The sequence below is a fragment of the Oncorhynchus masou genome, chromosome 2, assembly GCF_036934945.1.
Source record: "Oncorhynchus masou masou isolate Uvic2021 chromosome 2, UVic_Omas_1.1, whole genome shotgun sequence".
Classification (NCBI taxonomy): domain Eukaryota; kingdom Metazoa; phylum Chordata; class Actinopteri; order Salmoniformes; family Salmonidae; genus Oncorhynchus; species Oncorhynchus masou.
Genome location: NC_088213.1, coordinates 28885315 through 28900190, shown reverse-complemented (window position 1 = coordinate 28900190; position 14876 = coordinate 28885315). Strand labels below are relative to the sequence as shown.

Sequence of the window (14876 nt, the reverse complement as noted above, 5' to 3'; positions counted from 1 at the left end):
ACCTTCTTCGCTATGCAATCTGGTTTCAGAGCTGATCATGGGTGCACCTTAGCTACGCTCAAGGTCCTAAATGATATCATAACTGCCATCGATAAAAGACAATACTTTGCAGCCGTATTTATTGACCTGGCTTTCTACTCTGCCAATCATCGCATTCTTATCGGCAAACTCAACAGCCTTGGTTTCTCAAATGACTGCCTCGTCTGGTTCACCAACTTCTTCTCAGATAGAGTTCAGTGTGTCAAATCGAAGGGCCTGTTGCCCGGACCTCTGGCAGGCACTATGGAGATAACACTGTGTTCAACTCTTGGGCTGACTCTTTTCTCTGTATACATCAATGATGTCGCTCTTGTTGCTGATGATTCTCTGCTCCACCTCTACGCAGACGACACCATTCTGTATACTTCTGGCCCTTCTTTGGACACTGTGTTAATAACAAACCTATAAAAAAGCTAAAATGTCATTCAACATTCCTTCCGTGGCCTCCAGCTGCTCTTAAATGCAAGCAAAACTAAATGCATTCTTTTCAACCAATCGCTTCCCGCACCTGCCTGCCCGTCAAGCATCACTACTCTGGACGGTTCTGACTTAGAATATGTGGACAATTACAAATACCTAGTTGTCTAGTTAGATTGTAAATTCTCCTTCCAGACTCACATTAAGCATCTCCAATCCAAAATTAAATCTGGAATCAGCTTCCTATTTCTCAACAAAGCATCCTTCACTCATGCTGCCAAACATAGCCTCGTAAAACAGACTATCCTACCGATCCTTGACTTTGGCGATGTCATTTACAAAATAGCCACCAACACTCTACTCAGCAAATTGGATGCAGTCTATCACAGTGCCATCCGTTTTGTCACCAAAGCCCCATTTATTACCCACCACTGCGACCTGTATGCTCTCGTTGGCTGGCCCTCGCATCAAATTCATCACCAAACCCACTGGCTCCAGGTCATCTATAAGTCTTTGCTAGGTAAAGCCTCGCCTTATCTCAGCTCACTAGTCACCATCGCAGCACCCACCTATATTTCACTGGTCACCCCCAAAGCCAAATTCTCCTTTGGCCACCATTCCTTCCAATTCTCTACTGCCAATGACTGGAACAAATTGCAAAAATCACTGAAGATGAAGACTCATATCTTCTTCACTAACTTTAAGCATCAGTTGTCAGAGTAGCTTACAGATCATTGCACCTGTACATAGCCTATCTGTAAATAGCCCATCCAACTTCCTCATCCCCATGTTGTTGTTTTTCTTCCCCTTTGCACCCCAATATCTCAACTTGCACATTCATCTACTTCACATCTAACACTTGTGGTTAATTGCTAAATTGTAATTATTTCACCGCTATGGACTATTTATTGCCTTACCTCCGTAATATCACTTTATTTGCACACACTATATATAGACTTTTCTATTGTGTTATTGATTGTACATTTGTTTATTCCATGTGTAACTTTGTGTTGTTGTTTGTGTCACACTGCTTTGCTTTATCTTGGCCATGTCACAGTTGTAAATGAGAACTACCTGGTTAAATAAAGGTGAAATACATAATATAATTTATATAATCACACAAGCCCCATGTAATTCACTTTGTTTTATATAATCACACAAGCCCCATGTAATTCACTTTGTTTTATATAATCACACAAGCCCCATGTAATTCACTTTGTTTTATAGAATCACACAAGCCCCATGTAATTCACTTTGTTTTATATAATCACACAAGCCCCATGTAATTCACTTTGTTTTATATAATCACACATGGCCCATGTAATTCCATTTGTTTTATATAATCACACATGGCCCATGTAATTCCATTTGTTTTATATAATCACACAAGCCCCATGTAATTCACTTTGTTTTATATAATCACACATGGCCCATGTAATTCCATTTGTTTTATATAATCACACAAGCCCCATGTAATTCACTTTGTTTTATATAATCACACATGGCCCATGTAATTCCATTTGTTTTATATAATCACACAAGCCCCATGTAATTCCCCTTTGTTTTATATAATCACACAAGCCCCATGTATTTCCATTTGTTTTATATAATCACACAAGCCCCATGTAATTCCCTTTGTTTTATATAATAACAGAAGCCCCATGTATTTCCATTTGTTTTATATAATCACACAAGCCCCATGTAATTCCCTTCTTTTTTATATAATCACACAAGCCCCATGTAATTCCCTTTGTTTTATATAATCACACAAGCCCCATGTAATTCCCTTTGTTTTATATAATCACACAAGCCCCATGTAATTCCCTTTCTTTTATATAATCACAGAAGCCCCATGTAATTCCCTTCTTTTTTATATAATCACACAAGCCCCATGTAATTCCCTTTGTTTTATATAATCACACAAGCCCCATGTAATTCCCTTTGTTTTATATAATCACACAAGCCCCATGTATTTCCATGTGTTTTATATAATCACATATAGCCCCATGTATTTCACTTTGTTTTATATAATCACACAAGCCCCATGTAATTCCCTTTGTTTTATATAATAACACAAGCCCCATGTAATTCCCTTTGTTTTATATAATCACACAAGCCCCATGTAATTCCCTTTGTTTTATATAATCACACAAGCCCCATGTAATTCCCTTTGTTTTATATAATCACACAAGCCCCATGTATTTCCATTTGTTTTATATAATCACACATGGCCCATGTATTTCCCTTTGCATTTTGTACATTTTGTACACCTGGTACAGTTCAAATGAAATTATCTGTTGTTTTGTTTTCGTTGAAACCAAAGGACAATTATTGTCCGGACAAAATAGTTTCTATCTTGTATACTTTATTTAATATGATAGATGAGTTAGGACAAATATTTGATTACTTTATTTGTCCATCAAAGTGGAAAATGTGTCTTTAGTACTGAATAGGGAGGAGCACAGTGTCAGCCTCAGTGCTGCCCCTGGAGATATGTAGAGGTTAACTCTGTTTCTCAAGAACAACAGTAGGAAGTGGTGCCAGGGATCTGAAACCAGCAACCTTCTGATTACTGATCCGTGACTCTAACCTAACAACATCTCAAATTGGAATAAGTGTTTGACACTTTGAAAGTTGGTTGTTTGTCTGGAAAAGGATAGGCCATTGTTGAACTGGGTGTCTGCAATCAAATATTTCTCAACAGAATTTCAAAAAAGAATGAAAACGAGAATGTGGTATATATGCATAGCCTATTGCCAACTTTATTTTGGCTAAAATAAAATAAAAAATGAATACGAAGCTGAAACAATTTCTCCTACTTTAGCAGATTACTTTGCAGGAAAATGAACAAGTTGAACATAAATAGAAAACTAATCTAAGCAGTAAAGGGATGGTAGTGGAGAGTCATTCATCTTCTCCTGCGTCGTGACCTTGTGACCTGTGTTTCCTCCGGGGTCACGCACTCTGTCCTCTGGCAGCCACATTTATTGATGTGGATGTAGGAGTGGTTGAACTTTGAACCGTCTGGGCAGATCATCTCCACTTCCTTCTTGGTGGTGGATTCTTCCCGACAGCAGGTACAAGAGCGCTCCATCATGTTGGCCTCAAGAGAATACCTGAAAACGTAAAGGAGAGATGATGTCATTATGTGGAAGTAATGATGGTAGCAGTTGTAATTATATAACATTGGCTGCGTTTACACAGGCTACCTCATTCTGATCTTTTGACCAATCAGATGAGCTCTTTTGCCAATAATTGGGAAAAATATCAGAATTGGGCTGCCTTTGTAAACACAGGCATTGTCACATAACATATTAGTGAAAATATAATTTGTAGTTTGCATTTAGACAGGCAGACCAATTCTGTTTTATTGGGAGGAATAATGTGTTAGTGTTCCTGAAATATTTCAGGAATGATCAAAATACTCACATGGCGTAGGTGACACAGGATCCACTGCATGTTGTCACTTCCACCTTGTTTGCAGACTTGCAGCCATTGCTGTCCAGGTACACTTTGCTCTTTGTCACGTTGCATGGCTTAGTTATTGGAATACCTGCACACAAAAGTGACACTTTCAAATGAATTAACGTTAATCATCCTGAGGACCATGGCAATAGCTAACACACTTTCCCCAATGCCTGATAAAGGGCAAGAATGATTTACAAATGTCTATCAAAAAGGATGGTGTTAAAAAGACACTCACAGACATGGCAGCAACCATCTGGAGCAATGACTTCAGTTCCCTTAAAAACAAGAAAATGCAAGAAAAAACAAGAACATTTTTAAGTCACTGACGTAGCATTTACCAAACTGTCTCCACATGTTTTTCAGTGCAGTGTTCTTGCATTGTTCACTTTAAGCAACAGGTGTCAATAACCTCACATAAATACACATTAGGCATACTATATTAAGCAACAGGCCTTGGTCTGAGTGACTGGGCATGTTTAAACTTTATTTCACGAATATGATTTTGCACATTGTCCAGTTGTTTTTAAATGGGCCAGTTATCCGGACCCAGATAATTTGCCAGATGGTTATTGTAACTCACGGGTACGCAGTCTTCTGGTTGGAAGACAGGGCACACAGTCTTAGCCTCGATTGGGATGAGTTGGTCCTGAATCTTTACGCACTCATACTTGAGACACTTGTCTCCCGATGGTATCCAGACGGAACCAGGCTGTAGAGGTGAGAATATGAAAGATATCAACAGGATATTCTTCAAATTATATACGATATACTGTATCATTGCTAAGATAGTTATTTTGCATAAAACTTTATTGCTACTGTAAAATTACATGTTGATGTTTTTAAATAATCAAGTGAAATAGGACTGATATGTTTTACGAATTGTAAAAAAATAAAATAATACAATTTGAGAATCTGTGAGAGATAAATAATGCGTCTTGATGCTATTTTACCTGAATAGTGTGTGTGGTGTTATCTGGCAGCATAACCACACAGCTTGTCTGTACACACTTCCCACAACACTGCCCAGGGACGGCTTGATGATCATAGCCCTGAAAGGAAGAAGACAGACCAGAGAGGAGAAAACCTTTATGATGTGCACATGATCTCTCTTATACCAATGTGTGATCAATGTGTGATCCTCACTAGTAATTACACTTATCCAGAAGTAGTCCAATAGTGGACACAGAGGAATCAGTGTTATTATAATATTTTGACATGGATAAGAACTCCCATTACACTAAGTATGTTGAATTACATAATGAGGCCAAAGGGTGTCAATGTGTCAATGGAGATCACTTACCTGCTGGCAGTGAGTGTCACATTCAGTAGGATGACACTCAATGATATGTAGATGGCTTTGGGCATCTACACTGTCACCACACACACAATTCTTACACTTGTCCTCAGGAACATTGGCACCAGGCTGGAATGAGAAAATATAATATTTCTATCGAAAGTCTATGAATTGAGGCACTTTTTTTGTCCTATCTAATCTCATAAATGGATTGACCAAAAGACATTGTTAGCACCCTGCTTAAAGGAGGAATTTGCATAGTTTAACTTGTTTTTTAATTAATGTATGCAAGTAAAACTAATGTTGTACTCTTTTATTAAGTTGATCATTTAGAAGTGGTGGGACTGGCCAAAATGAAAATAGCATAGAATGCATTCTCACCTGATATTCAGTGTTGTTAAACACACAGACATCCTTTGGCACTGTGGGGCAAAGAACATGGATAATCATTCAATAATGCAACTAACATGTTGGGATTTCTAGGATATGGACAAATACTGTACACGCACACTCAAACACATGCAGACGCAAACTCACCGCATTGATAAGTTAGGCAGCAGACTCCCATAGTTGCCTCTGTCTCGAATCCGACTGGGCAAGTTATCTTGGAAGTAGAGCATCGTGTGACATCACACTCTGTTTGGAAAGAAAAAACGATTGTTTTAAAAACTATGCGAATGGCCACAGTGGTTGGATATATTAGGTAATCACCGAAAATGTTAACGTTTTTACCGAGATGTTATAAAGCCCAGATATAAAGCACATTATCCAAACAAGTCACTCACCGCATTTGTCCTTTTGACAACAGTCAACGGTTTCTACGACCTTAACTTGGCCCTCCTGATCACAGGTGAGAGGAGGCTGATGTTGGCATGCCATAGGCTGGCACTGGATTTCCAGACTGTACGGGTCACACACACACTCCTGGCAGTTGCTCACCCAGGTTTCATTAGCCTGCAATGAGGAACAATTTAAGTACACTAAGGTTTGTATGGACACTACCAGTACAATGTTCAATCATTCAGTGTGTGGAATTAGTAATTACTGAAGTGCTTTAAGGTTTTATGAAAGCACTATAGAATTGTAATACATTATTATTATTATAATTCTTATTATTGCATACATTACTATACATGATTGCCAAAAGTGAAATACAAGCTACATGACCTTTTTTTTTTTTCAATTTTCGTCTATATTACATACTCAAATCTAACTGCCTGTAGCTCAGTCACTGAAGCAAGGATATGCATATTCTTGGTACCATTTGAACGGAAACACTTTGAAGTTTGTGGAAATTTTTGTTAAAAATTAAAAAGGCATGCTGTCGTGCAAGGTTTGTAGCTACAGTTTACTACATATACATGGTTTCCGGATACTCCCGTTAAGCCCAGCTCATTGGCTATCTAGCTAGCTTTGTTTGACCCCGACTGGTGCTTATTTGACAAAGATACAGTTGTTCAAGTGATGGCCGCCCGAGTCATCGGCGTGCCATGAAGGCGTCGCTCTCTGACCAAATATGGTGTTCTATAGGATATACTACACCCCTAATTATATAGTGAAGTCTTGTTTCCTTCTAGGATCTCTGAGGAATACATACGAATGTGATTTGACTCGTTGAAACAACGTTTAAGGTGAGATTTTCACAGATTCCTTTCTTTGCAAATTGAACGAGTGGAAATACAAAATAGATTGTGCGTGCTATATGGACCTTTTTAGGATAGGAAAAGGGATTTTATTAAACAAAACAACACTTCGTGTTATCTCTGGGACCCTTTGGATAGTAAATCAGAGCAACATTTCAGAATATAAGTATACATTTTACCTTCAGAGGTGAATTTATCAAACCTATCACAGTGAAAAAATTGTTTTGTTGTTAGGAGCTCTCCTCAAACAATAGCATGTCATTGTTTTTGCAGTAATAGCTACTGTAAAGTGGACAGTGCAGTTATATTAACAGGAATTTAAGCTTTCAGCCGATATAAGACACTTATATTTACCGACGTTTGTTGTTTCTCTAAAATCTGCGATCTTGACATAACGCGCTGCATGATTTACAACTGTCCCATTGATGGGACGCCGATCCTTAAGTTAATGTGTATATCAGAAATTAATAGTTTCTCTTCCCTGCTTAAACCTGTGGGTGAAATTCAAAGACAATTTTACCTCTTTCCATTCTCCATTTGGCAATGGGCAAATATCTAATGAACCAAAGAGAAAAAAATACATTACAAAAACTAAGTAATTGAAATACATTCCACAACTTCATTTTGATAATGCATTTATATATCGGAAGCACTTGATGAAATCAATATCAATCAAAATAAACTAAAACCCGCAAAATTGAAGTATCTGTGAAAAATGCTGTGGATATATTTGGTTTGTTATACAATAAGCTGAACCAGCTTTCAAAAGACCACTAGAGTAGCAACGAACAATTAACACTTTGTGCTTCCCAAAGTGAAGGTCAGCAGGATGTAGCTACTATCACAGCACCATACAGTAAGTCACCACACCTTCATTATACAATGCTGTTATTTGACCATTCTTACCACAGCTGGGGATACAGTAGTTTGAGCTGGAACTCATAAGAGTGGTCCCAGGGGGACAATAACATCCCTCCAATTGTATATCTCCCATCACACTGAACTCATTTTGAGTCTGGATGAATTTGAAATTGTACCTGCAGAGATATTCAAAACATTATTCAATAGCTGAGAGACTTTTGCCCATCATTATACCCATCCACTGAACAACAACAGCATTATACATACCAGGCATTACAGGTTGGTTCAACTTGTGGACCGCAGGCTTTATAAACCTTGGGTTTCTCACATGTGAAGTCTGTAGCGGGGGAGATAAAAAGGTTAATAACCAATAAGCAACATCATAGAGGCTATCTGAGCTTTATGGTCTTGAGGAGTGACCTACTTACCACATTGTCCATTTGTATAATTTCTCCACTCAATACAGACTCCTGCTTGTGCACATGCATCAGCATAGGTCTGCAAGCTGGTGCAGCCAATGGTAACATTATCCATATAACACGCATCAAAGATACATGCCACAAGGAATGGCTCGTAGGGGATTATCTTATGGCAACTCTCAAAGACCCTAGAAAAGATGTCACGCTTCAGTTAGAGAGGATACTTAAATATGATACTTCACTTTGTTTTGTCATCAGGCTTTGTCAAATGATTGTTGTGTTTTAGTATGTCAAGTTACTGTTGGCACTGAGATTATTATGATTGGGAGGTTATCGATCCTACAGAAGAGCTAGGTTTACTGTAAATACTAATGGCTACTTACTTGCTTTGAATGAGATGACAAATGGGTGGATCACAGCCTGGTGGTGGTGTTGGTATCGGCTCTGGTGGTGGTGGTGTGCACTGACTGTTATTGTGGTCAGCAACATGCCATTGGTGTGCCATGTCAGGACAAGATGAATCGATAGTCCCATTTGGCAAGCGGCAGTCATCTGTCCGGTTGTTGTCACATGTACCTGAATACGATTGAAAACCATTGTTAGACAATGAGACATCATGGGGTAATCATCGTAACAAAGTGACCATAAAACACCTGTACTCACCACACTGTCCCTCAGTGTTGCCACTGAACTTGTCCCAGGGCAGGTATATGCTAAACATAAGACCAGTGAAAGACACCTTGGCATTAATTGCTGGTATGACTAAAAGGGTCTCAATTCCGTTGTCTGTGATGCGGAAGTCCTTGGTCTCATATGCTGGGATGATGCGTTTCTGGTTTACATAAATCTAGGACAAAAATATTAAGAGATGGACAAAATGGTTACAATAATTCAATATTTTTATACCCAATAGTATTCTAGAACTGTATCCTATATCTAATACATAAAGGAAGTATATCAATCTTAAATGGAAGCTAATCAATATCTAAGCTAAACTCAAAACTAATCCCTCTTAAACGAAAAAATGACTGAAAATCTCTTGAACATACAGTATTTGAGATATTTGAATTACCAGACTTGTGAAAACTCCATCAACGTCCTTCTTGGTCATGAATATCTTGTAAGATTGATAATAAATTGTCAGAGACTGAGGACAGGAAAGTCCATCTGGGGCATCACAATAGTAATTGTCGATTACAACACTGAAGTTGTACTTTGGCAGGATTTCTTTGACCAAGACGTAAGAACAATTTCCTTGGAAGCCATAGTATGTTCCATCAAAGGTGACATAGTGAGGGTCTCCCCAACCATAGCAGATACCTTAGTAAGAAGAGAATGATTAGCATTTAAAAGGACACGGATGTGGAGTGTTTTATGCTACATTAATGGTGCTGTGCTGAATGTTTTCCAATGTTAGACATTCATATACATTTACTGCTGGTAACTATTAGATAAACCTAAACAAGTCAAATAGTAAGAATCATTTTGAACTAAAATCAATGGCTAAAGTGGATTCTGTGACACAAAGAATAAACATCTCTATTTTTGGGGTGGGAGGTGGTAAACTTACATTGACACTCATAGTGGAAACAGCATCCAGATTCGTCAAACACTTGGATTGGAGGATAGTTATTTTCACATGCTATAGGCTTCGGAGTCTCACAATGTACATGCTCATAACTAACTTTCCCATTGGCGCATGTTCCGTTGGTGCATTGGTTATGTTTCCAGCTTTCACCATTCTACAAACACAGAAATATATTAGGCCGACAGGAAATGTCTATAAAATCATTCAATTATTTTTGTAATGTAATCATCCCTTTGTAAATAATAATTCCTATGGAACAAAAGTTATTATCTATAGCAGAGTAAAACCTGTCTTGGAGGATGGTCATGGACACAGTTCTTCTCAGATGGATATGTTACATGTGGAACTGTTGTTGTTGGGAGCTGTGAAGTGGTTGGTGAAGTAGGAGTAACTGGGGTAGTTGATGTACCACAGCTGGTCAAATGTGTTTCTACTTCACAAGTCTTGTTGCAGAGACCAATGTAGCACCATCCATCATGGTCAGAGATATTATAAACAATTGAGCCTGAAAGTAATTTGAGGTGAAATCATAAAGCAAGTTTTCCACATACAAATTGAACATCACCAATAGCTGAACTAATAGTACAAAAGGTTTAAAACTTGGAAAGGTGAAAAGTAAAACTTACCAATGAGGAAATCAGTATGATTGAAATGGCAAATAGAACAATGAAGGGGTAATGTGACTGGAATCGATGGTTTCGCTGTTTCACCAGTTGTTACAAAAAAATGAGTTGTAGGAATAATAGTAGTGGTGGGAGGCAGAGTTGTTGTTTTTGTTGTAGGTGGAGCTGTCGATGTTGAGGTTGTAGTAGTGGGTGTAGGAGTAGTGATCTGAGGACCTGTCGTTGTTGTGGTGGTGGTTGGGATGTGTGTTGTGGTTCCACATTGACAACATTTCACTCGAATCTCATAATCAAAGCACTTTTGCTGAAGACCTTGCATATTGTTTTGACAAATCAGTCCAACGGATGGATTGCAAGTCACGTCTTGGCCAAGCTGAGAGATCTGAAGTCCAGGGTATTGTTTTGCTCTACATTCAACTGCCTCTGGAGCTGAACAAATGTGATAACCAGCCGAAATGATGCTCTTAATGGATTCATTATCTCCACCTTCAGAGCCAGACGTTGGCTGACCAAGGTTGATCCAGTCTGACCACACACATTTTTCTTCACCACTGCATTGGGTAGGTGTTACTCCTGTTGATGTTGATGGAGGAGTAGTAGTTGGAGTTGTACTAGGGCTGGGAGTCTGAGTTGTTGTTTTTGTTGTAGGTGGAGCTGTCGATGTTGAGGTTGTAGTAGTGGGTGTAGGAGTAGTGGTGTGAGGACCTGTCGTTGTTGTGGTGGTGGTTGGGATGTGTGTTGTGGTTCCACATTGACAACATTTCACCCGAATCTCATAATCAAAGCACTTTTGCTGAAGACCTTGCATATTGTTTTGACAAATCAGTCCAACGGATGGATTGCAAGTCACGTCTTGGCCAAGCTGAGAGATCTGAAGTCCAGGGTATTGTTTTGCTCTACATTCAACTGCCTCTGGAGCTGAACAAATGTGATAACCAGCCGAAATGATGCTCTTAATGGATTCATTATCTCCACCTCCAGAGCCAGACGTTGGCTGACCAAGGTTGATCCAGTCTGACCACACACATTTTTCTTCACCACTGCATTGGGTAGGTGTTAATCCTGTTGATGTTGATGGAGGAGTAGTAGTTGGAGTTGTACTAGGGCTGGGAGTCTGAGTTGTTGTTTTTGTTGTAGGTGGAGCTGTCGATGTTGAGGTTGTAATAGTGGGTGTAGGAGTAGTGGTGTGAGGACCTGTCGTTGTTGTGGTGGTGGTTGGGATGTGTGTTGTGGTTCCACATTGACAACATTTCACACGAATCTCATAATCAAAGCACTTTTGCTGAAGACCTTGCATATTGTTTTGACAAATCAGTCCAACGGATGGATTACAAGTCACGTCTTGGCCAAGCTGAGAGATCTGAAGTCCAGGGTATTGTTTTGCTCTACATTCAACTGTCTCTGGAGCTGAGCAAATGTGATAACCAGCAGCAATGATGCTCTTAATGGATTCATTATCTCCACCTTCAGAGCCAGACGTTGGCTGACCAAGGTTGATCCAGTCTGACCACACACATTTGTCTTCACCACTGCATTGGGTAGGTGTTACTACTGTTGATGTTGATGGAGGAGTAGTAGTTGGAGTTGTACTAGGGCTGGGAGTCTGAGTTGTTGTTTTTGTTGTAGGTGGAGCTGTCGATGTTGAGGTTGTAGTAGTGGGTGTAGGAGTAGAGATGTGAGGACCTGTCGTTGTTGTGGTGGTGTTTGGGATGTGTGTTGTGGTTCCACATTGACAACATTTCACCCGAATCTCATAATCAAAGCACTTTTGCTGAAGACCTTGCATATTGTTTTGACAAATCAGTCCAACGGATGGATTGCAAGTCACGTCTTGGCCAAGCTGAGAGATCTGAAGTCCAGGGTATTGTTTTGCTCTACATTCAACTGCCTCTGGAGCTGAACAAATGTGATAACCAGCCGAAATGATGCTCTTAATGGATTCATTATCTCCACCTTCAGAGCCAGACGTTGGCTGACCAAGGTTGATCCAGTCTGACCACACACATTTTACTTCACCACTGCATTGGGTAGGTGTTACTCCTGTTGATGTAGATGGAGGAGTAGTAGTTGGAGTTGTACTAGGGCTGGGAGTCTGAGTTGTTGTTTTTGTTGTAGGTGGAGCTGTCGATGTTGAGGTTGTAGTAGTGGGTGTAGGAGTAGTGGTGTGAGGACCTGTCGTTGTTGAGGTGGTGGTTGGGATGTGTGTTGTGGTTCCACATTGACAACATTTCACCCGAATCTCATAATCAAAGCACTTTTGCTGAAGACCTTGCATATTGTTTTGACAAATCAGTCCAACGGATGGATTGCAAGTCACGTCTTGGCCAAGCTGAGAGATCTGAAGTCCAGGGTATTGTTTTGCTCTACATTCAACTGCCTCTGGAGCTGAACAAATGTGATAACCAGCCGAAATGATGCTCTTAATGGATTCATTATCTCCACCTTCAGAGCCAGACGTTGGCTGACCAAGGTTGATCCAGTCTGACCACACACATTTTTCTTCACCACTGCATTGGGTAGGTGTTACTACTGTTGATGTTGATGGAGGAGTAGTAGTTGGAGTTGTACTAGGGCTGGGAGTCTGAGTTGTTGTTTTTGTTGTAGGTGGAGCTGTCGATGTTGAGGTTGTAGTAGTGGGTGTAGGAGTAGAGATGTGAGGACCTGTCGTTGTTGTGGTGGTGGTTGGGATGTGTGTTGTGGTTCCACATTGACAACATTTCACCCGAATCTCATAATCAAAGCACTTTTGCTGAAGACCTTGCATATTGTTTTGACAAATCAGTCCAACGGATGGATTGCAAGTCACGTCTTGGCCAAGCTGAGAGATCTGAAGTCCAGGGTATTGTTTTGCTCTACATTCAACTGCCTCTGGAGCTGAACAAATGTGATAACCAGCCGAAATGATGCTCTTAATGGATTCATTATCTCCACCTTCAGAGCCAGACGTTGGCTGACCAAGGTTGATCCAGTCTGACCACACACATTTTTCTTCACCACTGCATTGGGTAGGTGTTACTACTGTTGATGTTGATGGAGGAGTAGTAGTTGGAGTTGTACTAGGGCTGGGAGTCTGAGTTGTTGTTTTTGTTGTATGTGGAGCTGTCGATGTTGAGGTTGTAGTAGTGTGTGTAGGAGTAGTGGTGTGAGGACCTGTCGTTGTTGTGGTGGTGGTTGGGATGTGTGTTGTGGTTCCACATTGACAACATTTCACCCGAATCTCATAATCAAAGCACTTTTGCTGAAGACCTTGCATATTGTTTTGACAAATCAGTCCAACGGATGGATTGCAAGTCACGTCTTGGCCAAGCTGAGAGATCTGAAGTCCAGGGTATTGTTTTGCTCTACATTCAACTGCCTCTGGAGCTGAACAAATGTGATAACCAGCCGAAATGATGCTCTTAATGGATTCATTATCTCCACCTTCAGAGCCAGACGTTGGCTGACCAAGGTTGATCCAGTCTGACCACACACATTTTTCTTCACCACTGCATTGGGTAGGTGTTACTCCTGTTGATGTAGATGGAGGAGTAGTAGTTGGAGTTGTACTAGGGCTGGGAGTCTGAGTTGTTGTTTTTGTTGTAGGTGGAGCTGTCGATGTTGAGGTTGTAGTAGTGGGTGTAGGAGTAGTGGTGTGAGGACCTGTCGTTGTTGTGGTGGTGGTTGGGATGTGTGTTGTGGTTCCACATTGACAACATTTCACCCGAATCTCATAATCAAAGCACTTTTGCTGAAGACCTTGCATATTGTTTTGACAAATCAGTCCAACGGATGGATTGCAAGTCACGTCTTGGCCAAGCTGAGAGATCTGAAGTCCAGGGTATTGTTTTGCTCTACATTCAACTGCCTCTGGAGCTGAACAAATGTGATAACCAGCCGAAATGATGCTCTTAATGGATTCATTATCTCCACCTTCAGAGCCAGACGTTGGCTGACCAAGGTTGATCCAGTCTGACCACACACATTTTTCTTCACCACTGCATTGGGTAGGTGTTACTCCTGTTGATGTAGATGGAGGAGTAGTAGTTGGAGTTGTACTAGGGCTGGGAGTCTGAGTTGTTGTTTTTGTTGTAGGTGGAGCTGTCGATGTTGAGGTTGTAGTAGTGGGTGTAGGAGTAGTGGTGTGAGGACCTGTCGTTGTTGTGGTGGTGGTTGGGATGTGTGTTGTGGTTCCACATTGACAACATTTCACCCGAATCTCATAATCAAAGCACTTTTGCTGAAGACCTTGCATATTGTTTTGACAAATCAGTCCAACGGATGGATTGCAAGTCACGTCTTGGCCAAGCTGAGAGATCTGAAGTTCAGGGTATTGTTTTGCTCTACATTCAACTGCCTCTGGAGCTGAACAAATGTGATAACCAGCCGAAATGATGCTCTTAATGGATTCATTCTCTCCACCTTCAGAGCCAGACGTTGGCTGACCAAGGTTGATCCAGTCTGACCACACACATTTTTCTTCACCACTGCATTGGGTAGGTGTTACTACTGTTGATGTTGATGGAGGAGTAGTAGTTGGAGTTGTAC

General features: G+C 40.3%; 1 protein-coding gene across 1 annotated transcript; it reads right to left on the bottom strand.

The window, feature by feature from the left end:
* Positions 1-3364: 3364 nt before the first annotated feature.
* Positions 3365-11104, bottom strand: LOC135552847 (mucin-2-like). The gene is made up of 14 exons (XM_064984755.1): positions 10965-11104; positions 10281-10305; positions 9712-9883; positions 9214-9461; positions 8805-8988; positions 8525-8717; positions 8205-8329; positions 7990-8059; positions 7768-7898; positions 5600-5640; positions 4505-4633; positions 4160-4199; positions 3886-4009; positions 3365-3572 (listed from the first exon to the last, which is right to left on the bottom strand). The coding sequence occupies exons 1-14, from the start codon at positions 11102-11104 to the stop codon at positions 3365-3367; spliced, it is 1830 nt and encodes a 609-aa protein (XP_064840827.1).
* Between the last annotated feature and the right edge of the window lie 3772 nt (positions 11105-14876).